The sequence below is a fragment of the Leucopleurus acutus genome (assembly GCF_964270905.1).
Source record: "Leucopleurus acutus genome assembly, chromosome: 1".
Lineage (NCBI taxonomy): Eukaryota > Metazoa > Chordata > Mammalia > Artiodactyla > Delphinidae > Leucopleurus > Leucopleurus acutus.
The window spans coordinates 60,795,893-60,823,776 of NC_139142.1; the positions used below are offsets into that span (position 1 = coordinate 60,795,893).

The 27,884-nt window shown below is 48.6% G+C and overlaps 1 protein-coding gene across 1 annotated transcript; it reads left to right on the plus strand.

The window, feature by feature from the left end:
* The first annotated feature begins 9,523 nt into the window (after positions 1-9,523).
* Positions 9,524-14,920, plus strand: FOXA1 (forkhead box A1). Its single transcript, XM_082847446.1, has 2 exons — positions 9,524-9,703; positions 12,046-14,920. Exons 1-2 carry the CDS (start codon positions 9,632-9,634, stop codon positions 13,372-13,374), a joined length of 1,401 nt encoding a protein of 466 aa, XP_082703572.1. The 5' UTR covers positions 9,524-9,631; the 3' UTR covers positions 13,375-14,920.
* Positions 14,921-27,884: the final 12,964 nt, after the last annotated feature.

Consider the following 27,884-nt stretch of genomic DNA (forward strand, 5'->3'; position numbering starts at 1 on the left):
TTTCTCACCTCAGTGCTCCCCAAGTTCAGGTGCTGAGGGTGGAATAGCTGGAATAGCCTCCCAGAAGCCCAGACTCACTCTCTTTGCCTCTCCCACAGGGATGCTTCCTGGATCCAGGCCCCAGGTGCCTCGTCGACGGTGGGGAGGGGGAGAAGCAACAAAGGGCTTCTGGAGCTGGACCTCCCTCCTCTCACCGGAGGGTGGGGGGAAAGACAAATTGTCTGGCTGCCCTGGGCATGTTTTGCGTGTCCTAGGGGTCCGGAGGCACGGGATCTCTCATCTCTTCACCCCTTGAGCCTCCTCCCGCCAGAAAGTCCTTAAGGTGTGCCTGATGCAGCCTCCGGACCTTCATCTGCCATTGCCAGCTCCCCAGAGGGCGGCCCCGCGGCTCGGGGAGATTGGGAGGAGATTCTAGGCAGGGTCGCGATGGACGCCGAGATGTGGCTGGGCTTGCGGCCCTGTGCTCGATAGCCACGCGGGTGCTTCCTCCTCCCTGCCAGCTCTATCCGGGAGAGACCATGATTTCCGGGAGCCTGGCTTGTGACCACCTGGAAAAGACTGGTAAAAAGGGAGGGCCGAAGGCGCCTAGAATGCAGGTTCACTTTACCTGCCACTACGTGTTCCAGCATCCAGCACCGCCCAGGTTCCTAGGGTTCTGCGAAGGCGCTTTACTTTTGTTACCATTTATTGTACTTACACTCTGCACTCAACTGGTGCGATTCAGGTACTAATGTGCCCATTTTGTAGTTGAAAAAACAGAGGCTCAGAGAGAGCAAGTCTCCTGCAGAGTACAGATTGGAATCCAGATCTGATTCCAAATCTGTGATCTTAAACATAAACCCTATTGTCCTTGTCAATTGCATGAACAAGCCAGGTTGGGGCTTATGTAATGAGAGACTAAGAATCAGAGGCCCTCAGCCTCAGAGGTGCCAGCCTCTGGTGTGCCAGCACACACCTCTGTGTGCCAGCACACAAGGGAGTGTGCAGAGCGCTGCAGCTGCTTCCTAGCTGAGGGGGCTTTGCCTGGTCTGAGAAACTGAAACACAGCCTCTACTTTTGCTGCTGCTGCTTGCTGTCTTTGGAGATGTTGGGAAATGGAAAAGGGAAAGGCTTTTGCCCAAAATTAACGGAGAAACATAGACCACAAAACTAGAGCAAACAGGAGGAAAATCTTCTGCTACCTGTTATCCCAGAGTCTTCGCCCCTCGCAGAGAGATGCTTCACCACTCCAGAAGATGAGTCACACCTCCTCACCCTCCATCACCAGAATGGTTTCCTTCCTAGGTTCACACAGGTCCTGGTTCCCCTGGGTGGGGTCTTCAGGGCAGACTGTTGCACCAGCCACTCCAGGCTTCGTTCCTACAAGTGACAGCTGCTGGAATCCAGGCATCAAGTCCAGGCTCCTCATTTGTAAAAGGAGGGAACTGAGGCCCGAAGTATCTGTCTGGGTTCCCCAGCAAATTCAAGGTCAGTTGGAGGGTAGCCAAACTCCTGACCACGCCCTTCCACCCCTTTCAACATCCTGCCTGTATCTTCTCCTATCCTGTCTAGTCCAGGCTTCCTCCCTCTCCCATCTCTTGGGACAATGCCTTGGTTTATTCCCATTCCAGCACCCGAAGGAGTTTTAGAAGCTTCCGCCCCAGTATAAACCTTCAACCCGAGCACTGTGCTTTATTTATTGAAACCACTTCTCTTGGGGGGGCGTGAGGGGAGGGTCATGAGGAGGCCAGAGGAGAGTAGCCATTCACAATGGAAGGTATTTTGGCAGAAGGAGGCCAGTGGGGTGACGAAAGTGGGATCCACCCCGCCGACTGCATCATCGAAAGCGTCTGAAAGAAAACAAACCAACAGCAGATCTGTTAGAAGCCTAAGCCTCCAAGGTGGGTCGCGCTCCATCCAAGTGCCAAGCCCGTCTCCCGGGCCGCGGGACCGGGGTCCCCGTGAGTAGCCGCCCCGGGAAGAAAGCGTGGTCTGAAAGCAGGGAGTTTGCCGCTCAGCTTCCCGGGCGGCACCCGAGCCTTGGTTGAGCTCACAACGCCGGTGCGGGTGGGGTGTAGGGGAATTGCACATCAAAGACACCAGATGCGGCTGGGGGGTATCGCGCTGCCAGGTGGCTTCCCGAGCGACAGCAGTCCAGAAGAGGAGGCACACATGCATCCTCTCTCAAGGACTCCCACGCATGGTTTCATGTTAAATAAAACTTCAGGAGGAGAAGTTGACACGACGGGTCTCCAGTTAATACCTTGTAACAACATGGCAGGTCCTGAGAGGTTCAATGGTCCTTTAAGAAAATCATTACATCGCACTGGGAAGGTGTGTGGACTAAAATGCTTTAGATCCTAAAAACAGGAAGACAATTAAGGTAAAAGCCTGATAAATTTCGAGCGCGCTGACACCTCCGTGGCGCGCTGAGCGTCTGGCAACCCGGGAGGATCACATCTGTGACTCTCCCTGCGCAACCCGGCCCTGTTCGCGCCCCGCCCCCCAGGCGCCCCCCAGAGCCAGGGCGGGAACTGGAAGCCCGGGAGCACAACCCCGGAGTAGCAGATCTGCTGAAAGGCTGTTTCTTCTCACTGCGTGGGATCGGCTTCATTTCTTGGACAATTTAAACATATTATTTAAACACGGAGGTTTCCTTTACAGCTCCGAGTGAAACGTTTTGCCTGATGGAAAGTTGATGGGGTTCTTTAACTTTTAATCTGTATCTTTATTGAAAGGTGCGCTGCTGCCTTTTCACAGCGGGGAAAGTAAAATATTTGCCTTGGGTCACACATTGACGGCCCTAGATGGAAAAGCACGCCACCGATTCTGCCAAAGGACAGGTACAGGTGAGGTGGGGGCATCTCCCATTTGATCATGTCTCCACGATGATTTTGGTTAAAATTAAGCATCACTGCCAGGGGAAGAGCCATGCCCAGAGGGCCTGGAAGCCCCAGGATTCCGGGGCTCTGAGACCCTGGCCATTCTGCCAGAAATATCTGTCCATCCATTTGTTCATTCTACTGTCCATTAGTCCATTCATTTCACAGGCCCACCAGACTGAGACGCGTCCCTGGGGTGCTCTCACTTGGAGACTTTGGAGTCAGTGGATACAGTTTCTAGGCTCTAGCATCCTTTCCCGTCTGACATCAACCTGGCTAGTCTCTGGATTGGGGCAGTTAGTTCAGTGATTGAGTCAACAAATCTTCATAGAAGTCTACTATGCTCCAGGCTCTGCTCTGGCCTTGCAGACAACTGTGGTCCCCACCCTCAGAGAGCTTCTAATCCAGTGGGGGAGAGAAAAGAATGAAAAGACACAAATGGAATTTGCTGTTGTGGAGTGATAAGAGCCTGGCAGGAATTTAGAGCAGGGTGTGGACCTAAGGAGGGAAGACCTCAGTTGGTTGGGGAGGTCTGCAAAGTCCTCACCACAGACCCAGGGAGGCTGCACTGGGCTTGCCACGGGTAATGCCCAGTGCTGGCAGCTGCGTTTCCTTACTTTGATCCATTTACAGTAGGCAACCAGGATGGCAGCATTCAGAAAGTGGTGAGAGTTCCTACAAATTTTGCTAGTATCCTAGCAAAAGGGAATGCTGTCAAGGAGGCCTCTTCCTAGTGTTTCTCTTTAGAAGCAAACTCACTGCAACGTGAGCTGAGTACTGGTTTTGCTCTGTGACCCTTAGGACAAGGAAAATCAAGAGGCTTCAAACAGATGCACTATTTTTAAAACAAAACTTTCCTCTGATGTTAGCTCTGGAATAGCTTGCTGGAAGTCCCAAAGCAGCCACTCAATAGTGTTGTCCAATCGAATTTTAATTTTAAATAATGAATGTAACCTCCCTCTAGTCATACCATGCCAATCCAAAAGCACAATTTTAAAATTAGGAGAGAGATCAGGAAGCCAATACAATGGGGGAAGCCTGGCTATAATGCATTTTTACCCTTTTCCCCCCATGTGTAGGATATGATTTATATAATTGTTACAAAAGCATGTGTTAAATAGTAGTATGTAAATTTGAGGGTAATCACATTTGAATAGCCCAAGTTAAACCAGGGCAGACTGAAGGGCCGTGGGAAAGCTCCTGGGTCTGTGTGTGGTGGGACACGGGGGAGACGGGCGGATGGGGAAGGGGGCGGTTCAGGGACTGAGAAGTTAAACATTCCTCGACTGTTAGGGAAGGATTGAGGTTTAAGCTAACAGCCTCGACCCTCGGTTTCTATCACTGCTCCCCACTAGCGTGAGCTTCTGCGCATTTGGAGGACTCCAGGTTCTGAAACACCAATGCCCAGTCTTCCAGCCGCTTAGCTCTTGCACAGCCGGAGCAGCATACAGGGAAAACGTCGGAATCTCAAAGTCCCCCACCCACCCGCCCCGTCGGTGGCACACAGTAGGGACTCATCCACTCTAGTCCCTTTCTGCTCTCAGACCTAAAAGTTTGTCACGTTTCCCTCTAATTTGTCAACTCTGAAGCGCGCATTTCCAGCTCCTCCCCCCAACACCCCGTCCCTAGAGGTTTTCAGGTAGCCAGAGGCAAAGTGTGGGCACCACTAAGCAGAGGTAGCACTCCAGGGGCGTGCAGGAGTGAGGGGAGACTAGCTGGGACTGGTGCTGACCGATGTGAATAAAGCAGTCGTCGGTAACTCGGAGAAACAGCTGCCTGAAGACGCGCGACGGCCGAGGGGACCAGGCCTGGGCGGGGGGCGCTTCGTGCGCTACCCTCCAGGGAAAGAGGCTCCTGCTCTCTGCGAGGACCGACCGGACACTTCTACCTCCCAAGGCTAGTGATTGCTCAGAAGGCCAAGTCGCCCTTCCCAACATTTCTCGTTTGAATACATGAAAATGAGAGTTGCTTTTGGCAAGGAGATGCTGGCTGTCACGGCCAGAGAGACGGTTTTGTCGCCCGCGGGCGAGGCCGGGTGGGAAGTAGCTCCGGCTCTGGCATCCGGCTGCGGGCGAGCCAGGCCCGCGCCTCGGATCGCTCAGAAACCCGGCAGCGGCTCCAGGAGCAGTAGGGGAAGGGACACACCCAGCGGTAAAGAATTGGGATTCAAATGTTACATTAAAATTTTTTCAGTAAAGTGAAAGCCCTAGATGTGCATATGTGTTGATCCACACACACAGAAACCGGCCAGGGCTGCGGCCGGAAAACTTAGACGTCCCCGCACGTAACAGACAAGACAGGTTAAGGCGGTCCCGTGGCCCCTACCTACTGAGGGTCGGACGTCTTGTGAATTGTGAATTAATGTCTTAATTAATGACTTAATGATAGAAGGAAGGGCAGAGGAAGGACGGAAAGAAACAAAAGTAAAGGAGAAGAAAAGAAAGGCAGCCACGTAACAGGAGCTCGGTGTTTCTCTTCTGCCCTTCGGCGCCTCGCACTGGTCCGGGCAGCGGCCGGACTCGAAGGCCGCGCCTCGGGCCGCTGTGGGCGCGAGGCTGGCCGCAGGCGCGGGGGTCCGCCCTCTCGCGGCGCCCTGGCCCTTTCCCAGCTCCGGCACACACCTCTGTACTCGAAGGCGAGGCACAAGCAAGAGCAAACAGTTGCTTGCAGCGTCCCAGGCCTTCCTCAGTCCTAAACCGACCCGGGTCCCGGTCCCCGGCGACTTTGAACTGCGTGAAAGACGACAGGTCTTAGTTTCTTTGCGTCTGATTCTCCCCGGGAGGTGGAGGATTTAAGCTTCTTATCCGGGTGGCGGATGGGAGCCTGCAGAGGAGCAGGACCCACTCTGCAGCGAGCGTGGCTGGGCCCACGGCCGCGGGCGAGATCTGGCTGAGACTCGTCAGGGGGAAGGGTTGGAGGGGAAAGGGGACAGACTTTTTGACCCCGCCACCCCGGCCCCGTTCTCTGCCCACCCGGCTAAACGGTCCCGCTGAACAGGTAGGACCTAGCGCCGCCAAAGGCAGCCAGCTGGGCCCGAGGCGCGAGCCCCCGGCCATTGCTTCCTTCTCTCGCAGTCGTCACCCTCTGCTTCTCCCTGCCCCGGTGAAGATCTGCGGAACGGGCTCCCAGCCACGTTATGCTGGGAAAGCGAAGCAGACATGGCCGAGTTTGGCGGGTGGACCACGTGCCGCCGGCTCCCTTGGCCTTACTGCGCGGGGAGCGGACCCCAAGGGCTTAGGAGGCGCAGCTTCCGCGAAGGGCGGGGCCCCTCCCTCCTTCCTCAGTCACCTGGAGTACCCGCGCACCTCACCGTCTTGACTGCCCCGACTCCCTCCATCTAAGGAGCCTGCCCTCCCCGCTACCTGGGCCAGTCCAGGCTCGCGCTATTCGCCCTGGTCCAGGAGAGTTTGGCCCGGGACGCCCCAGGAGCCGCCATGTGGCTGCCGTCGGGGCTCCCCTGCCTCGAGTCCCCCCGCCCCCAGCCTCCCCGATGCTGAAGGAAGGTCTGGTTCCCCGGAAAGCGCAGCAGTCTTCTGCAACAAGTAAAGACAGGGCCTATTTGGGAGAAAAGGTTGGAAATGGCTGCAGCAGCCAAGCACGTCACCTGGCTGTGTACTGGTCAGCAACTCAGAGGCAGCAGCTTTGTCTTATTTATTTGTTTGTTGTTTATTTTCCAAATCAAAGACCCAGCATGGCTCTGATGCTTCTTTTTTAAACCTCGGGGAAATGACTGACAGACATCTGGGTACACTAGAACTTCACCTTCTAAACTTGTTAGGTGTCTTGGAATACCGCCACTGAGATGGAGAGAGGCTAAGGAGCTCACCGAGCTGCCACCTTTCCTTCTTCTTGGCCTCGGGCAAGTCAGCTCTATGAACCAAAACTCTCTGGCTGAGGGAGGCGTGCGGGATTGCAATCTCGCCTGCGGGCGCTCCCGGGGACGGGGGGCGCCTTCGGGAAGATTCAGCGTTCCCTTCCCACGACAGGAGGCGCTGTGCTCGCGGGCATTCCTCGGGCCGCGGACCCGGGAACCCCCAAGCTGGATCAAGGCTCTAAAGCTGGCAGAGGTCACTCTTCACCACCGATCTTGGGCTTTGAAGAAGCCCTAGAGAAACTTCGCTTTGGCCATCCCCTATGAAAAGTGGGCGCTTGTTCCCCCTTAAGCTGATTTTTTGTTTTTAAGATGAGGCCTAGTAGGTTTGAGATGTGGGCTGAAAGGAAGAATATTTTATATTCTAATTGACCCCCTTTACGGTTACAGCGTTTTGTTTGGTTTGTTTTTCCCTTAAAGCACCGGCTTTTTGTGCACCATAAAAGCTATTACTAAGTTGTTATTACCCATAGAAAATACCCTAGTCATGCTCGATGTGGTTGAAGAGCCAAGAGGGCGTTGGAGAATCACCGCGGGGAGGAACAAGGAAGCTCATTAGCACTGAAAGTCCCCCCCTCCCCCCATCAGGCCGAGGAGCCTAAGCATCCGTGTACTTTACAAATGAGACTAAGGTCCTGCTGCTGATGGGAACTTTGCACAAAAGAATTAGTTTCCGACTGTCGCCCTGAGAAATATGTGCAGACCCACACATGTGCAGATACGTTCACACAAACTGATAGGACAGACTTGCAGTCACAGGGACAGGCTCCAGTTGGGGAGGGCTCCTGCTCTACTGAGTTCCAGGTGGATTTAATTTCACCCTCATTTCTTTTCTTACAATGTGACGTTTCTTCCCCCCCCCCCTTTTTTTGTTAAAAAAAAAAGGAATTGAATCCAAAGCTTTTATCTTTTTTATTTCCTTAACTGCACATCTTCACCCTCTCGTGCTCCCCTGCTGATTTAAGAGATTTGTTTGGTTCAAGGATTTAACGTGATTCTCTTGCCAGATTTCAAGGAAGAAAGATTTAAAAGAACAAAGCTGGGGGGGGGAGGTATCTGGAAGACAAGTTAAAACACATTTCTTAAAATGAGATTAATAACAGTTTAAAACTTTGCCAAACAAGAATATTTTGCGGATTCTTAGTCCTTTTAGAAAGACTTTATTTTATTGCTACTTAAAGAAACCTAGTGGTTCTCGGAAAGTACAACACACACACATGGTCACACACACACACTCAGAAACTCACACAGGCACCAAGGTGTAACCTCTCACCAACTCAGTGCTTATCACCCAGTCACTTTAGTTGGTCCTCCCCAGGACTTGTGGGCAATCCACTACCCAGAGCCTCATAGGAGCCAAGAGGCTTTGCTTGGAGGAGCACTTCCCACCGATGTCCAGGACTGATTAGAAACCAAGTGAACACCGGGGGTCCCAGCCTGGCCACTCCAGCTCAGAGATGGGACCAGGCACCTCCGTCACCACCGCTGGCTTCGGCCTGGCACCTCTCTAGCCGAGCAGATGCATCCCGTGCCCAGGCTCTCCCAGTGCGTATTTAGGGAGATGTCCCCTCCCCCTGACCTTTCCCTATCAGAAACCAGACTGTCGCCTCCAGCTCAGTCCCCGAGGCTGCGGAAGGGGGGCGGGAGGAGGAGCTGGGCAGAGGGAGGACGGCCCGACTTGGGTCCGCCTGCCCTATCACACAGACATCTGTTCTCAGTTTCTTCCTCTTTATGATCGCTACAGATGACAAGGGGGAGTAGAGCGGACCGAGGCGGAAAAAAAAAAGTTATGTCATAAAGATATAAAACGGTGCTGTGACTCACCTGCTGTTAGCCGCAGGTACGGGTTTCGTGGCAGCGTCTCCACTCTGCTAGCCAGGAGCCCGGATCGGCCTAACGTCACTCAGCTCGGCTCAGACGGCCCAGTTTCTAGTGACGGGGCAAAAGTGGGGCTTTTTCCTTTATCAAGCCTGAAGACCGGGGCGGGGGCGGGGGAGTGGGAGTGGTGGAGGGAGTCTGTATTTTCCAGTCTCCCGCGGTTGAACTTTAGGTCAGGAATCAGAAGGGCGGGGGCTGGAAGCTGGCAGAAGAGTAGGAGGCAGGAGGGGCTCGGGACGGGGCCGCCGCAAGGGCCTCCGGAGGGTCGTGGGTCCCCCTGGGGAGACCCTGGGGTCATGTAGCCGCACTTCCCCGCGAGCCCGGCCTCCAACGCCACCGCCCCCAGCCCTTCTCCGGCTGCGACGTTCTCATCCAGAACCCTCGCTAGACCGCCCGGCCCCGCCTATTTTTCTTTTTTCTTCTTCCAAAGGGGGGGTCACACACACACACCCACCCACCACCCCATTTCCTTCTTCCCCTAGCCTGTCGGCTTAAACCAATTACGCCGCTTGGCAAACAAAGTGAGGGTCGGGTTTGGGGGAGGGGGCTCGGCGGGAGGGGGCGCAGGGGGCGCGCGCCGCGGCGGCGTGGCTGGGCGGGAGGCGCGGCGGCTGGACTGGCGGGCGGCCGCCTCGCAGGTGCACCTCGGGCTTTGTAGGTGCGAGCGTCTTTGTGCGGCGGACAAATGGGGAGAGGACGAGGAGGTGGGCACTCGAGCGACGTAAGATCCACATCAGCTCAACTGCACTCATCTCGCAGAGGCCGCCCGCTCACTTCCCGCGGAGGCGCTCCCGGGCGCCGCGCTCCGCGGCCGCCGCCTGCCCCCTCCCGCCCTGTTGCCGCCGCCGCCGCCGCGCACGCCGCGCCCCGCAGCGCCTGGCTTCCTCCTCGCTAGGGTGGCGTTGGGCCGACGCGGGCGCTCAGTTGACTGCAGCTACTCCGCTCCCCGCCCCCCGCCCCGCGCGGCTGCCAGTCGCTTCGCACACGGCTGGATGGTTGCATCGAGCAGGGTGGCTCCAGGATGTTAGGGGCTGTGAAGATGGAAGGGCACGAGAGCAGCGACTGGAACAGCTACTACGCCGACACACAGGAGGTGAGAGGCGGGCAGCAGGCGGGGGGTTCCTGGAGCCCGTACTGGGGGAGGTCGGGCGAGGCAGGCCCCCGACTGGGGGCGCCTCCTCTGTGCCACCGGTGCCTATCCACCGGGTTTAGCCCAGGCCGGGCCTGTGCCGGGCCTGGGAGCCGGATCCGCAGCCCCGCCGGGGAACTGGATCCCGGCGATCGGCGCTCAGAGAGGGCGAGACGGTTTTAGGAAACTCTGGCTTTGAAAACACGCGCTCTGAGACGCACTTGCCTCCTCCCTGCCGAGAGCGGGAGCCCGGACCCGGGTCCTGAGCGCGGGTTGGCGGGCGGGCGCCGGCACGAGTTTGAGGCAACTTTGAAAAAGCCAGAATTCGCCCGCAGGGCGGCCTCTTCCTTCCGCAGTTGAATTCTCAGGTGTCTTCTGATGAAAGCGCGCAGCCGCTAAGTTGAGCGTTTTAATAATGAAATGATTCCGAAATTTTGTAAAACTTCAAAAGCCGTTTGGGCAGAAGTGTGCTCCTTCCTCTCTAGAACCGCTGGGTGGCGCTAGTGCGAGCTGACTTTTCCTCCAGCACTCCGGGCGGGCGGAGAACCTGTTTCTCTTCATTGTCCCCTTGGTGGCACGTTCATGTGGTTTATGTGCACAAAGGGATTGCGAGGAAAACCAGGTACAGGCAGGACCACCACCTACTAAAAGTATTTGTCTGGAAATAGCTGGCGATTACCCTTCAATAGTTTACCATTATTGAAAACGTTTAGTGAAACTGCCTTGCATAATCTTGGGAAGAGGAAAAGAAAAGTAAAAAAATACCTTAAGACATGGACAGAAAAATATAAAATCAGGAAGTATTTTCGTGGTAATTAATTTATTTAGATTTTTATATGTATATATTCACAAACTTACCTCGAGTTTATTTGCATACTACAGCAGAATGTGTGCCTAGTTAAATCTGTTCACCTTTTATGTTTTCAAATAAAGTCATATTTTCTGATGAAAATAAATTTAAGGATATCATTAGTTTTATTAAATAACAGAAATAGTTTTATAGTTCTGTACTCTATATTTTTTAACATATCTAGTGCATTCTCAGATTGCTATTGATAAGGGTTTTCTCCTACTGATGATTTAAGAAAGAGCTCAGAACTCTTCCTCAGGTTTAATTCAGATACAGTCATCTCCAGTCACTAGTCAATTGAATTCTCTATGAAAAGAGCTTCTTTACAGGTTAAAACTGGGAATTAGAAAGTAGAATAGCATTAAGAGAAAATAAGCGGACTTTGATTTTGGAATTGTAAAGTATTTGAAACTATCCGTATATAGTTTGAAAAGCCAGGTTTTGAGATTATCAGCGGCAAAATCTCAGAATGTGGAAAAAATATGATTATTTCCACAAATTGTGTCACCAAAATTTTCAAGCCTTAGGGACCTGGAAATAGGTAATGAAATTAGTGCAAGTTTATGAATGGCTGTAAAGTCATGTTAAAGTTAAATGTATGTAGTGCCTTGATATTATTATGCACCCTTCCCTACCCCTTCTCCTATTATAGATCTGTTTTTTTATAGATCTATTTTTAATTTTTTTCCAAAAGTTAACTTCTGAGTATTTTTTTCCCTTTTAAAATTACAATTGCTACAAGTAGATGGAAAACACTTCTAAATATAATAAACAACGAAAAGTCACCATTTGGTGAAAACTGCTAAGACGGTAAAGCCAGTTGTTTGGAAATGTTTGGTCATAAGGCCATAGATGATTTGCTCTATCAGGGAGAGTTTAATTAACGGCCACCCCGCGCTGCCCAGGCCGCTACGTGGTCAGCCGGGCCTGGCAGGCTTAGGTGAGATGTGTGCTGAGCTGGCGCTGTGGCCCTACTGGGGGCGGAGGCGGGGCTGCACCGCCATACACACCGTACCCTTAAGGTGGAGTGAATAAGCAAAGGATCCGAGATTAATTCTGTTTTCGGAGTTTTAACTCCTTTCAACCAAAAGGGTGCTTTGCCGAGGCCGGGCTGGGGTGGAAACTGGGATACCGCGTGGCATGGATAGAGGCGACGTAGGGGCCCTAGAAGCCGGCCCCTGAGCCTGGCGTGTAAGGCGATTACACATCTTCCTGGGGACATATTTTCTGTGAGCTCTTGTCTTTCATGCCTGCGGAGATAGGATTTTTCCCCTGCCGTGCAAGACAACTCTTTGCGGGTTCTGGGGAGGGCGCCCGACGGTTTGCCCCTGGTGGGGAGTCCTATGCTTTGCAGAAATGCTCCTCTCTTGTTTTCGGATTTGCCCCGGCCGGTAGGCTGCCTGCGCCCACTACTAACTCCGCCCTTCGGGGCCTCTTCACGCTGTCTCCGCTCCAGGCCTACAACTCGGTCCCGGTCAGCAACATGAACTCGGGCCTGGGCACCATGAATTCAATGAACACGTACATGACCATGAACACCATGACCACGAGCGGCAACATGACCCCGGCTTCGTTCAACATGTCCTACGCAAACCCGGGCCTTGGCGCCGGCCTGAGCCCCGGGGCGGTGGCTGGCATGCCGGGCGGCTCTGCGGGCGCCATGAACACCATGACGGCGGGCGTGACGGCCATGGGGACGACGCTGAGCCCGGGCGGCATGGGGGCCATGGGCGCGCAGCCCGCGGCCTCCATGAACGGCCTGGGCCCCTACGCCGCTGCCATGAACCCGTGCATGAGCCCCATGGCGTACGCGCCGTCCAATTTGGGGCGCAGCCGGGCTGGTGGCGGCGGAGACGCCAAAACTTTCAAGCGCAGCTACCCACACGCCAAGCCGCCCTACTCGTACATTTCCCTCATCACCATGGCTATCCAGCAGGCGCCCAGCAAGATGCTCACACTGAGCGAGATCTATCAGTGGATCATGGACCTCTTCCCCTATTACCGGCAGAACCAGCAGCGCTGGCAGAACTCCATCCGCCACTCGCTCTCCTTCAACGACTGCTTCGTCAAAGTGGCCCGCTCCCCGGACAAGCCGGGCAAGGGTTCCTACTGGACGCTGCACCCGGACTCCGGCAACATGTTCGAGAACGGCTGTTACTTGCGCCGCCAGAAGCGCTTCAAGTGCGAGAAGCAGCCAGGCACCGGGGGCGGCAGCGGCGGCGGCGCCAAGGGCGGCCCTGAGAGCCGTAAGGACCCCTCGAGCGCTGCCAACCCCAGCGCCGACTCGCCCCTTCGTCGGGGCGTGCACAGTAAGGCCGGCCAGCTAGAGGGCGCGCCGGCCCCCGGGCCCGCTGCCAGCCCCCAGACTCTGGACCACAGCGGGGCGGCGGCGACAGGGGGCGCCTCGGAGTTGAAGACTCCGGCCTCCTCGGCTGCACCTCCGATCAGCTCCGGGCCTGGGGCGCTGGTATCTGTGCCACCCTCCCACCCGGCGCATGGCCTGGCACCCCACGAGTCCCAGCTGCACCTGAAAGGGGACCCTCACTACTCCTTCAACCACCCTTTCTCTATCAACAACCTCATGTCCTCCTCGGAGCAGCAGCACAAGCTGGACTTCAAGTCATACGAGCAGGCACTACAGTACTCGCCCTATGGCACCGCATTGCCCGCCAGCCTACCCCTCGGCAGCGCCTCGGTGGCCACGAGGAGCCCCATTGAGCCCTCAGCCCTGGAGCCAGCCTACTACCAAGGTGTGTATTCCAGACCCGTTCTAAACACTTCTTAGCTCCCTGGGACTGGGGGTTTGTCTGGCATGGCCATGCTGGTAGCAGGAGAGAGAGAGAGAAATCAACAGCAAACAAAACCACACATACCAAGCCGACAGCAGCATAGTAAAATCCCAACTATTTTTATTTTATTTTTTTGTGCACAATCTTTCCCCCAGTACAAAAGACTGTTACTTTGTTACTGTTGTTCCGAACGCTTTGTGTATATTATTACAAAAAAAACCAGCCCCAAACCAATAAACATTTTTCCTGCAAAGTTTAATGATCCACAAATGTATATATATAAAATCCTCCTACTTCCTTGTCCCTCTCCCTTTCTTTCCTCTTCCACCTGCAGACGTGTTCTAGTCTGTGCAGGATTTATTTAAAAAAAAGAAAGATGGTCAAGCTTGTAAAATATTTGTTTGTGCTTTTTTTTCCCCTCCTCACCTAACCCCCATCCCCACATAGACACACACAGGAGTTTACAGGTCTGTGGCAATACTCTTAACCATAAGAACTGAAAGGGTGGAAAACAAGTAGACACTAGGGCTGTTAAAAGTATTGAAGGACAATGCTGCCATTATGCAGCAAATCATAAACAGATTATAAACATCAGAGCCACTTGTTTTTCAGCTTACATTTCAGATACATTCAGATAGCAGATGTCTTAAAATGAAATACATATATATCATATATGAACTTATTTATGCACATGCTCAGCTATGTACATCTTCCATATATTTACGTAACATACAGAAGTGATAGGTAGGAGATATACACGCTCTTGAAAGAGTTGCCTGACCAAGAAGTTACAAAGACACCCTCCTCCCCTCCTCTCCACCCATATATAGCCCTGGGAATCAATTCCTCGAGAATTGCCCTCCTCAATAACTCTGTTCCTTGCTTTGCAGAGGGCCATGGTCTTATCATTCTGAGGTCACATAATGTGTAAAATTAGCTTCTATGTATCCATACCATTTAAAGGATATTTTCTCCAGAAAAAAAAGGAATATTACAATGTTAGAGGAGAGATAAGTTATAAGGAGATGTATTTCAAAATTTGGTCCAAGATTCCAAAATCCAGTTGATTGTGGTCATTTTAATTATTGCCATCATGTGCTTGTTTCATTCAGTGTTAATGCACTTTTCACAGTTGGACATGGTGTTAGTATAGCCAGACGGGTTTCATTATTATTCCTCTACGCTTTCTCAATGTTAATTTATTGCATGGTTTATTCTTTTTTTCTTTACAGCTGAAATTGCTTTAAATGACGGTTAAAATTACAAATTAAAATGTTAATTTTTATCAATGTGATTGTAATTAAAATATTTTGATTTAAATAATGAAAATGATAAATTTTAAGCTGTGGAATATGTTCTTGATCATTTGCAGTTAAGGACTTTAAATAAACCAAATGTTAACAAAAAGAGGATTTCTGTTATTTTCCTTAATTAAATACAAAATAGATATTTTGAATATGATATTTTTCAAAGTCCAGGCACTGAATATAAATGACAAAAAGGAAAATAATCTAAAACATTTGTTTTGTTTATGTTTATTATATGAACATCTAGCTAGTAAAAAGCAATTAAGGAGATTCAATAAAAGTTGATAAATAAAAAGATAGATAAACTGATTTAATATTCCTAAGAACTGAGATTTTTAAGATTCTTTATTCCCAGTAATGTTTACTTCAGTTTTTGACAAGGTCTTAAGCCTTCTGTGCTTCCTTTGAGCCTTTCCACAATAAACTCAAATATTATTATTTTAACTACCTTCCCCCCTTCCCCAATGTATCATTTTCCTTTATCTGAAAAGTATTCGAGTAAGAAGAAAATATCAGATGTAGCTGATAAAATTAAGTTGTCTACCACAGAGGATCCAGAACCCTCTTTTTATTAAAAGAGCAGCAAAATTTAACCATCATGGTAGCTTTAGAGGGGGCCCGGTGAGGCCTGAGTTAATTCATTCCTGCAGGGGAAGCTTTGTGCCACCAAGACATTTCAGGGTTGCAGCTATTTTGTATTTTGTGAAGATATTTTTTTAAAATATTGTTTCTAATTTTTTTCCTGAGAGCTTAAAACTGATGATTTGTTTGCCTTCTAAGAAGCTTTTAAATGCAGCTTCACACCCCTACAGTTGGTTGAGATCACAAAATCATTAATCTCCTTTGATAGTAGGCTCACTTTCCAGTCCACCTATTTCTTTGTAAGCCTCGTTCGGATTGACATCAACAATAACAAGACCAGCCCAAGCAGAGGCTGGCCTGCCTGAGCCCTTGTGTATGAACTCCATCCTCGCCAGGGCTTGAACTTGGACAGCCTTTACTTTGATCGCCCCACTCCTTACCGCGGACAAGATAAAAAGAGCTGTGTGAGTCCCTTAATTATCGCGTAATTGCCTCCCCAGATGAGAGAAGGGGTGCCATGTAGCACTTGAGAAAAATCCAGAGATCCAACCCCCGCTCTCACTTCAGCTAATGAAAGGAGATGGAAATTACTGGTTTGAGTAATTTCACAATCTAATTTAGAGGCCTCTCGGAAGGACGTCAAAGTCTCAAAGAGGAAAAAGCTTTCAATCCCAATAGTTATTTATATTTATACAATGGGCAAACGTTGGCAAATTCGAATTCCAAAAGTAATATAAAGGCGTGAGCTTGGGCCTCGGAATTTTACCCGGCCCCACTGAACCTAAATCGTCTAACTTTGTTCCCTTCCCTCTCTTTAACATGTTAATAATATCAGTGTCTCGCATTCACCCACCAGGCTAAAGTCGGCCTATTAGCTCTTGCTCTTACTAAGCGGAAACTTCTTCAGGGTTTGCGGCGGCCGACGCGCCGCGGGTTTACGGCCGAGGCCACTATGGAGACCTGCCTGGGGAGCTAGCCCTGTGGGTGGCGGGGAGCGGGGCTCGCCTCGTGGGCTTCTCACGCGATTTTCTGACCGTTCCCTCAAGCCACCTCTGGGCGATGCCATCTGCGCCCTGTGCGTTAGGGAGCGCGCGGGCTGGGGTCGGGGCGGCCGGTTGCCGGGTAAGGAGGGCAGAGAGAAGGACCGCAAGCATCTCGAGGTGACAAGTGCAGTTAGTTCTTCATTGTTCGGGCATTTTCCCCTCCTAGCGAATAAATCTTCTGTTGAGCCCGAGACCTAAAAGTCAACAAAGAAGGCCAGGCGCCTTGTTACCGCTCCTGCGGCTCCTACGTCCGCGCTGCCGCGGCTGCTCCCGCTGCGTAATCCCTTCCTCGGAAACCCGGACACACAAACGCCGGAACGCCCGGGGCCAGGGCGCCGCGCCCCAGGGCCAGGAGGAAAACATCTGTGGTTTCAAGGAGTGCTGGGACCCTCCCGGAGCGCGCCGCCTTCCCGCGACCCCCTCCCACCTCCCTTTTCGTCCTGGAGCGTCTATATTTCTTCACCTCGGAGGCTCCTGCAGAAGAGGGCCGGAAAGGGGATGCTGATCCCTCAGCTGCGGTCCACCGGACTCGCTTTATTTAGGAATTTCGCCCGAGGTGGGGGAGGGGTCTCTAGAGGGGAGGAGGGAGGGAGAAGGGAAAACCTTCTTTTAGACCCAAGTGCAAAGCTCCGGAGGCCCTCAGATCCACTGACTACGCCACCGAGCAAACATTTTTAGAAAACAAGAAAAATGTTTTGAGAGTGAGTATAGTGGTGGGGAGGAGAGCTTCAGATATTACCTTCACCTTGTCCCAAACGGAAACATTTTTTTTAATTGATAAAAAAAAAGACAACTAAATTTAGGGAAGAAGAAAAACTCACCAGTTCTGCTCAGAAACTACACAACTTAGAAGTGTTCCCAAGTAGAAAGCAGCTCAGTGTTTCTTACACGAGAGCTAATACAGTGTTTAAACCAAAGATAAAATTTAATTTCCATTGTCCCTTGGTGATCTCCTCATTGTAGAATAAACTGGTGAGAATTATTATGGGAGGAGGGATTAAACAAACAAAATCCTATTAAAGTTCTCAACTTCTGTTTTCATTTTCTGAAAGCTAGATACCTGACTGATTTCACTGAAAGTATAAAAAAACATTATTTTACTCAGGAGTCTAACAGATTTGAATAGACCATAGCAGAAAAGAATTCCTGGAGTGATAAAATTTTAAAACTTTGCTGTTTTGTCACTTTAAAAAATTGATCTCAATTCCATGAAAATGCTTATTACATTTCTTTCCAGAAAACTTGTGATCGATACAAATTCCTTTCAGTGGAGGCCAGTGTAGGAGACCTGTAGCCCAAATTAATTAACCTTTCCTCAAGATCAATTGGTCTTCTGTTGATTTAGCAGCAATATTGTAGGACATTTAGCTATAATGTATTTTAATGTGATACCTCAATATGTCAAGAGGAAAAGCTCATTGAAAAGATAAAATTGCTTAAATTATGTAATGGATGTTTAATAAATTTGTAAAAATGTTTTACTTTCAAAAATTAAATGTTAATTGCTTATTTGAATTGTAGTAAAATGTGTTTGCAACTAAATGGAGTTAAGATAATGTCTAATTACTTCAAGGTAATTACGTGCAAAAAAGGTGATTATTTTTAAGCTACCTTGGGCTAAATAGGAAATTAAATTATGCTGAAATTTAGAAATAAGATGTTCCTGAACTGAAAGAATCATTGGCATCTGCAGAAACTCATGAGAGTAAAAATGTAATTAAATGAAGTAACTTGGAAGGTTTTACAATCTTACTAATTAAAAATACAATCCATTTGGGAAGATATAAGGTTTTTTAACAGAAGCCATTTATTCAAGTTTTATTTTCTACCAATGATCCAATTTACTGTATCCAAATAACATTCAATAACAGATTACTTTAAATATTCTGACTTTTTCTTCAAATAGTAAAGTTTGAGGCCGTAATGTTTCCATTGGTGTTTCTCTTTTTAGATCCTAGTCTAGCTCGGTTCATTGAACTTTGGACAGCTCAGACTGCAGCCCTCACCTTTTTTTTTTTCTTCTCCAGCCATCATACTAGTAAGCAATTTGGGGCTGGAAAATACCCATTCAGTTCAACTTTAACTTGTAAAATGCATGCATTTTCCTACTTATAAATATACTTTTTAATCTAAGAAAGGGGAAATCCTCACTTGCTGCCTTTCTTTTTCTAACTTCCTCATTTCTCCAATTGTTAGCTGTGACTGCGCAGTGTAAGAGCAGAGCTCATGATGAGCGTGAGCTCCCCTCTGCAGCCCTGGAAAGTGAGGAGCATCCCTCCTTCTAGATGCCACTTCCTGATATCTGGGGGTTCTCTATGTCCTAGTCAACTTAGAGTATAAAAGCAGAATATTCTCTCTCAAAATCTGGGAAGGAAAGGGCTTGAATGGAATAAATGCTTGAAGACTTCAGAATTCAAGTGGGATGCTAATCAAGTCACATCCAGATCAAGTTCAGACCCGGGCCAGCCAGCGCCACTCAGTGTGAGGTTGCCTTGGGTTGACTTTCTACTTCTTTCCTCAACTCCTCTTCAAGATTACACATCAGGGGCTTTTTCTTTTCTTTCTTTTTTAACTCCTGAAACTAAGAAAAACAACCTGGAAATACTCCTCCCCCAAAGCATTGCCTGGAATTAGGGAACAATGTTTTCAACTGGAAACCTTAGTTTCTTTCCCCTCTCTCCCATAAAATTTCAGTTACTCTTATGCTTGTCTAATCATGTCCCAGGTCAGTTTTCTCTCTCTCTCTCTCTCTCTCTCTCTCTCTCTCTCTCTCTCTCTCACACACACACACACACACACACACACACACACACGGAGTTATTTTAAAACAAGCAATTTAATGAGAAGAATGTAAGGGGCTTTGTGGGGGGTTGTTTCGTTTATCTATTTAATTTTAAGGACCCATTATGCACGAGGGAGTTAGGAGGCTCCCGCCTAGTGCTGCACTCCTGGAGAATTGATTTTCTTTGCGCGATTCCGGTGACTGGGGTGTTTCTGGAACGTTCCCGTAGTTCTGGGTCCCATCTGGGAGCCTAGTGCTTCAGTCCCATAGCCCAGCCACAAACGCCTAACTCAACTCCGAGGGCCACCTTCTGCCGCGTTCTCCACCGCTTTTTTCCTAGGTGGAGGCTGATTCACAAGCTTAGACTGCAATGAGCCGTATTGCAGCGCAGGGCACCGGCCAGGTTTCCTCGCCTCTTCCTAGAATCACACTGCCTTCTGCTGACACGCGCTTCCTTTGTGTTATGCCTAGCTAACATACTAACGGGGCGGATAACCCAGATCCTTTGAGGAGGGGTGGAGGGGGTTGGAGACACGGAGGGGAGAGAAGGGAACCGAACGGCTCTAGCTGCTGACCCTTGGGCCAACGTGCTCAGAGGCGGGCAGGCGGGCGGGCTGGTGGGCAGGAGGGGGAGGGGTGCGCGGGTTGCGAATCCAGGTGGGGAAAGTTCACGTTGAGGGCGCTGTAAGCAAACTTAAATGCCTGCACCAAGTATTTAGAAAGGGTGAACTGATGCTAATGTGCTGTCCTGCGTTCGGAACTGCGAGGGCCGGACGCCAAGGACGCTAGAGAACCTGCCCCGCTGGCGGAGCGGCCGTGCGCCTGCTGCCGAGTGTCCGCTTCCCCGCCCCGTCTTCCGCCCCACCCCCCTGCCCTGAGCCGGGTCGTGCTGCGCGGTGTCCTCGAGTCACAGGTGAAAAATTCTAACTGCGTGTCGCACGGATGCCCCTCTCCGAGGTGTACACCTTCACAGACTCATCAAGCTCTAGATTGGCCAGTCACCTTAGATGCTGGGTCCCAGCAACTAAAGACTTCCAACCTCCCCGGCCCGCTGCGCTCAACAAGAGCCCTGCCTTCCCCGGCCTCACCTCTAAAGGGCTGTCTGGTCTCCCACTCGGAGCCTTAACTGATTAACCACGGCTGGAACTCCTGCGCTACGCCACAAAGTGGGCACGAGGAACCGCGACCCCGGGGCCGGAGGCCTGCGGCCCCAGAGGACGCTACCTCTTGGTGCGGGCCTGGTCTCGGGTCCCAGCCTCACAGCTCGCACGACTGAGCCCCCTCTCCGCCAGGCCTGCGGCCCCGCCCGCCAGAGGGTGCCCGGGCGCCCCGAGACATATGCTGTCCGCAGGCCGCGCGGCCCGACGTGGTGCTCATTGCAAAGGCGGTTCTCAGCCCATCAAAAGCCCAGGCTTTCTTCAGCCGTATGGGCCGGGAGGTGAACAACAATGCCCGGGCCCCTTCACTTCAAAAGCGGCGATCAGGGGAAAGGCTCCCCTAGAGAATTTTTTTTTTCCTCCTCAGCCTTTCATTCCTGGTTTAAAAAAAAAGGCATCAGCAACTCCAGGGCCCGGGCGAGCCTAATGCCCTTTGATGGGGATTGAATTCATTATCTCCAATAACACAATTGTGCTTGGCCAACGAAAAGAGCAAAGCAGAGCTCTATCCCGCCCGAGGGGCCCGGTCGGGCGGGGCGGGCAGGCGAGGAGCGCTCCTGGGACCCGCTCGTAGGCGCAGTCGCGGCGGGCCTGGCGGAGATGCTACACCCCCTAAGCGTGGGGGCGCGGGCCCGCCGGGAGGCTGCAGGACCTGTGGCGCCGCCCGCGGAGGCAGCGCGGGGAGGGGGCGGGGCGGCTCTCTGGCTTGATTTATTTTTCGTGTCTCCCTTGCAACCATTCCCCGAGGGCGGCCCCTCCGGCTGGGTGTTTACTCTCTTCCCTCCCGGCCTCCAGCTGTGAAGCAGTCCCTGGCGCCCGGGCGCGCCGGCCAGAAAGGACGCCCCTGGCTGAGCGCGAAGGGCTTCCAACATCCTGGCCGCGCCGGCCAACCCCGGCGCCCTCGGCTGGGAGCCAGCTTTACTCGCAACCCAGCACTGATAAACCGGGCTTTAAATCGCCCCTGCCCTGGAGCCCCCTCCGCTCAGGCTCTCCCCACTGGCTTTCACACCAGCCACCCGCACTGATGGCGGAACAGCGCCGGGAGCCTGAGCCCGGACGGCTGGACACCACGTCCGGTGCTCAGACACTGGGTCCGAGACCCGGGCATGAGGCGCCGTTCTTTCGCTTCCGGCCTGGTGGACACTGTCCCGGACCCCGACATCCACGCGAGCGCCTTCTCCCGAGTTCCACTGCCATCCTTACCCTTTCAGCCTCCTCCAGCCCCTGCTGTCCTGAGTGTACGCAGGTGAAAACAGGGGCTAAAACGGGCACTATTAGGTGCCTTGATTTCAGGTGTGTGTGTGAGAGAAATTCCCTAAGAATCATGAAAACTTCTCTATGGTTTACTGTCTAAAATTCGACTTTAAGTCATTTCATTACTAGGCATACTTCCTACACAATCCTATTTCCCCCCTCACTCATTACTGAGGACAGTATGTATTGCAGTTTTATTTCAGTCAGATAAAGTATAATGATAAACAGAATTTTAAGTATGTTTATTTTTGCAAGAATACATAAAATGCTCTATGGTAGTAACTGTGAGTTAGGATTAGTCGTCCCTCGCCAATTAGTCATGACTATCCCAATCTTGAAGCAATTGACGCTTCACCTTTCTCTTCAGGGAATTAGAGCCAGCCCACATACACTGTAGGAGATAATATAGATAGGTAGATAGCTATATATGCCAGCATACATATGTGTGTATGCACACACACAATTAGATACGCTGATTTAGAGGAGCATACCTAAGATCCTTCGTCCTAATGACTATCCCCAAAGCATGAAAGCAATAAATTAAGTGATCTGTTGGCTTGGGGCAAACCATGAAAAGCATTTCAGATTTAAGACTTTCAGCTAGGCATTATTCTCATCAGGAGATATAGGAATTTAGTTATTTAACCCCCTTCAGCATTAAGTGGTGAAAACTTTACAAATTTAGCCCATGGAACTCTGACCACTCCCTCCAAATTTTAGGCCTAGGTACCTGGGGGAGGTGGAGGAGAAAAGTCCATTGTGATAGGTAATGTTGAAGAGAAGACTTCAGTTCTTTTTCCTTCCCTTTTCTTTTCTTTTTTTCTCTTCTTTTTGTCTTGTAGAAGAGCATCCTGAATATAACATACATTAAAACATGTATTTACTTTTGTGAAAACTTTATGGTTTTCATTTACATCAAAAAGTATATAAAACATTTACTTGCAGATACTCTGAGTCTCTAATAAAGAGGTCTATGGGTAATGCTAATCTTTAGATGAGTTATCAAACTCCAAATATGTATTACAGATTGTCAAGGAATGAATGAGTGACTTCTCTCCTTCACCCTTACCCCACATTTTATTAACTTATTAAAGAATAGGTCTGAATCTTGGTGTTACTTAAGTCACCTTTTATAAAATCTCTTTTGTAATATCAATTGGAGGTTTAATCTTTGTCCTCAATATGACATACTATTCCACACCTGGTGGACTGCTGTGTTTCCTTTGTCTATTCATTATCACATGTTTAGAAATATTGGGAAGAGAAAGGCATTTATACAGGGTAAAGATGTCAGGGACTTGGATTTTACAAATTAACAATTTGAATAAGAGTTTAACATAACAGGTACGACCAGAATAAATTATATATAGGTATAGCTATTTGGGGATTAATTTTTCCAACATTTTGAGGACTTCAGAGTAACCACATTCTGGACTCAGTGTAAGAACCATCCTGTGAGTAACAATATGTTCAAAACAACGACCAAAAAACCTTTAATTCTGACATATATCTGTCAGACCACAGAAGCTACAGGACAGTCCTGTGGCTTATCACATAAACAATTCGTCTAGTGCCAGAGCACGCGTAAAGGATTATGTGACTTCAGGTGAGCAGGGTACCATAGGATGGATGAATTACTAAACAAAAGATACCATGATCTTCATGTAGATGTCTTCAACTATGAAACAAAATTAGGAGGGAAGGAAATGTAAAGCATTTCAGTAGAAATGAGAATTTAATGTTATCTAAAGTGCAACCCCAAAGCATATTTTAGCCTTGAGATTCACTGCCTGGGACTATAGAATATGGTAATAGAAAAGACCGATTTATTATGTTTTCTACTCCACTTACCTGTGAGATTCCTCCCCTCAGAGTTTTCACAAGTCAGGTCCAGAATAGATTTAAATGTCAAGAATAGAAGGACTCCCACTTCTTGAGTTTATCAATGTAATGGAGAAGCTCTATATTCACAGTGCAAGACATCTTGCCAATAGAATATTTTCTCTGATATTTAGGTAAAATCGACTTAAATTTTAAATATGCTTCTTTGAGGATCCTTTTTATTCAGTCTTAAACCTGTTTCAGATACCTGGATGCCTGTGTCTCTAACTATTTATTTAACCAATCTATACACATTTACTTTTTTTAGTTCTCACCTAAGATTGATCCAAATAAAGTGTCCCAGGTGGGAAAACACCTTTAACAAGTATAAGCATTTGACTCTCTATTCTTAATACTGAAAGGGGAAACAATAAAGTTAAACCTCAACAATTCCTCTGAATGATACCAGCATTATAAACAGGAGACTTGGTCTACTTGTGAGATGCCACCTAAATGCTACATCATACAGCTTAGCTTCTCCACCTTTTAAGTATGACTATTGTAAGAAGTCAAAGAACTTCAGCTTATCAAAACGTGTTGAGTTCCTAATTTATAAGAACAGAGTCAAGAAACCATCTGGAGGTTGGTTCATCTAGAAGAAATACCGTTTCTCAGGCTACAGAGGGTTTAGGGTATTTGTTAACTTGTGGCCCACAGATTTACATGTGACCTATCAGGAATATATTATGTCAGAGTTTTATACAGTAAAAGAGACTGAGGAAGTTCACTATTAAACTTCTAAAGGGAAGTTAAAGCTTTACATTTCACTTTCAGAGATGCAGAAGCCTGGACCTTCAAAGCCGCATTACGACTTGGAGTCTCAGACTCGAAACTGGACTCTGGGTTTCCAAGGCTCTGAAGGATTCACCCACTTTTTGTACAGTGACCACTAGGCCATGCTTTGCCAAGGATTAACGCTCCAGGCTATACCCGTCTCTTAAGGTACAACATCTCTACTGAGTCAGGCAATTAGAAAGGAAATGCTTATTGAATTTGACAAATAATTCACTTTGGAAGTATAATCACAGTAAGAACAGATTGAGAGTTAAGTATGGAGAAAAAATGAGACATGAGAAGTGATTTCCACTGCATTCCACTCAGCTATCTCAGCTTATAAAATAGAATAGGTGAAAGGGAAAATTGGAATTTTAATAAAAATGAAAGGTTGTAAGGCCTGTGATGACTCAAAGAGTAAAAGTAAGAAGTTGTGTAATAATATTATTATCTATATAAATGCATTGAATGCAAGGTTGCGAAGATATCAGCTTCTCCCAAGTTGGCTGTTGGGTTCTGAGATGCACAAGTTCTACCCAATTCCTGTTTCATGTGGTGTAACAAGTTACAGTGTTGGGTTTTATTTGTCTCTGTATTTGGTATAACCTTAAAAATATTCAAAGAGCCTTCTTAAATAAAGTGAGGTCTGCATTTTTTCAGGATATATTTAAAGTCTGACGTTCACTTACAGTTGTTACCAGATGATGTGGTTTGTGAAATAACCTGAGATTTTAATAATAAGCACAAATTAACAGAGTAAAACATAGCCCTTTTTCTTTTAGCCTTATCTTCAGCAACAGAAAGCATCATATAGTAGCCACTGTTCAACCTGAAAAATAAAAAATGTAGAACACAGTGAAAGATCTTTCTTAACTACACTTAAGACTCCTGAAAACGGATTTATCATGAGGGGTAATAAACAATGATTAACATGCTATGACCAAAGCAAAAAAATTTTTTCTTAGTGTTTCAACTCAGGAGGTAAACTTGTTTTCAAGAGAAACAAGAAAATAGAGATTGTCGGGGAAATGTAAAGGATGAAAAGATGAGGGAAAGGGAGGGAGGGAGAAGTACCATAGCAGAAAAAGCAATGTATTGGGTCTTATATAGACTCACAGACCAAGAGACTGAGGGACTGAGAGATGGGATGGAGGCAAATTAATGGCTGGAGAGAGCTAGAGAGAGTGTGATGAGGAAGGGCCAGGCGTGAAAAGATTTTGTGTCGTCATAGCAACGGGCTCAGCCCTGCTCCCCCTGAAGCCCATTCAGCTCTGAGCTGCCGGAACACGTTTTTAATTAAAGCGTATAAAAGTTGTTTTGTAAGGACTTCTCCTCATCCGATAGATTTCAAAATGGTTAATCAGGCTTCATCTCCTTTTGATGCTCACAAGAGCATGGGCTCCTGTGAGCACAGAAAATGCTGCTGCTGCCACTGCCCCTGAGTAAGTCATCTCTCAATCACACCTAATACTGGGGATGAGCAAAGCATCTAGTTATTTAGACACACATAAACAGAGAATTCAAGTGGGAGTGGGGGGAGTCCATTTTTATGAGTGTAAGTGAAAATGTTGATTTTCTTTGCTCTAGATACTATGGAATTCATCCTTCTGGATGACTATTGTCTCTGGTTGATGTTCTATTTAGCTTTTGAAAACAGCAAGAATTTTTCCTGCCTTGGGAGATAGAGTCCAAAAGCCAAAAATAAAAGTTAACATATTATTCGTATCAAATAATATTTAATCTTGTATGGGAATCCCAAGAAAGAGGTTTGCTGCACCACTCTTGTATAAAAAGATGCCAACCCATCCTGTTTTTTTTTTAGGTAATAAAAGGGCTTTCACTTCTCAATCCTCCATAAATTCACAATACACAGCAACAGTTGCATTTTCTTTAGTAAAATGGATGACAATAGAAAACAGCATCTTTTGTTGATTCACTAAACAATGTCTTAGCAGATGACTCAAACCTTCTCCAAGCTTTTTCATCTCCCTTTCTCCTAAAGGCTGGCAGATGATCTTATTTCTAATTTAACTGAAAAAGAAGAAAACTCCAACCTTCACTATAGTTCCCCAAGGCTAGTATGTTAGCCTAAGAAAGAAAAACAGCCCCTCACATTTGGAAACCGGCTTGACACTTCCAGCTAGGCTAGGTTATCCTTACGATTTGGTCCAGCATTCACAGTTAGGCCCAGGTGTTCTCCTGTCAAAGATAAACAACTTTAGGGGCTTCCCTGGTGGTGCAGTGGTTAAGAATCTGCCTGCCAGTGAGGGAAACACGGGTTCGAGCCCTGGTTCAGGAGGATCCCACACGACGCGGAGCAACTAAGCCCATGCGCCACAACTACTGAAGCCCCCGCGCCTACAGCCCGTGCTCCGCAATATGAGAAGCCACCAGGATGAGAGGCCCGCGCACAGCAGCGAAGAGTGGGAGCCGCTCGCCGTGACTAGAGAAAGCCTGCGAGCAACGAGGACCCAACACAGCCAAAAATAAATAAATAAATAAATAAATTAATTAATTAAAAAACATAAACAACTTTATTGAACACCAATAGCAGACAAAGCCACTTTATAACTATAGAAAAGTGAGACAAAAAGAAGGCTACTTTGTAATTTTTTCTAAGCACAGATATAAAAAAGGCACTGCAAACCACAAAGATAGCAAACACTCCCCCCATCTGAGCTAGGATTAGTAACTGTTGCTTCTTTATAAAGTACAGCTTTGCCTTTGTTTTACTCTCAACTCCTTCTAGATAAGATTTCTTAAGATACTCAAGCATAGTATTATCCCCACACCCTGACAGCATCCAATTAGAAGTCCCACTTTCTTGAGCCCTCCCTCAAACCAAATAGCACAAGCCCGCACACTATAATAAGTCCTTTCTAACACCCTCTTACTAAAATACCACACAGTCCCCTATGATGTGTGGTCTCCCTTATTGGCAACAAGCAATAAACCCAACTTGTTCAACTATAAGTATATCCCTGTACCATGCTAAAAGTCCATCTCTGTCCCCAACAAAAGCTCCCGTCTTATTTCTACACCTGTCTACAAGGTATTTCCATGAATATTTAATAAATTTAAATGACAGCAACACATTTCTCTCAGTAACAAGGCATGCCTCCTGATGTCCTTATTTCTCTCATTCTCTTTGTCACTCAGGCTTGAGAAGTCATAGTCTTTGACGCATCCCTCTTATGGCCTATATATCTGTAATTAAGTAATATGCTCTATCGATACCCCCCCATTCCGCCAACCTTTTATTCCTTAACATCCTAAAGGTCACAATTTTACTTCCTACTACTGTCCACTACCTGCTGAAATAGCCTTCAGAATCTCTTGGCCAGTTTTTGCCTGTATACCATTTCTAGCTTAATATTCCTGAGCAATAGCTTTCAGTGAACACGAATAAGTCCTACCTCTTGAGGCTAGAGTTTTCAGAGGTAAAATCAGGAATTACATGATTCCCCCCGACACACACCTTACAAAAGATAAATGCCATTGGTGCACACATGGAATAGGGAGGGCAAGAATGCCCTGGTCACTGCAGGACCATTCTAGATCTATTCCAGATCTATTCTTTGAGAACTATTTAAAAAGTGAGGTGCATTTAAAAGATTCTGGATTAGATGAGAACTGGACCAGCCTTGTGAAGGATGGTTTAGATTGAGGCTGTTTGGCCACAGAATAAAACATTTCTGTTACATTGGAGGATAATTTAGTTATTTC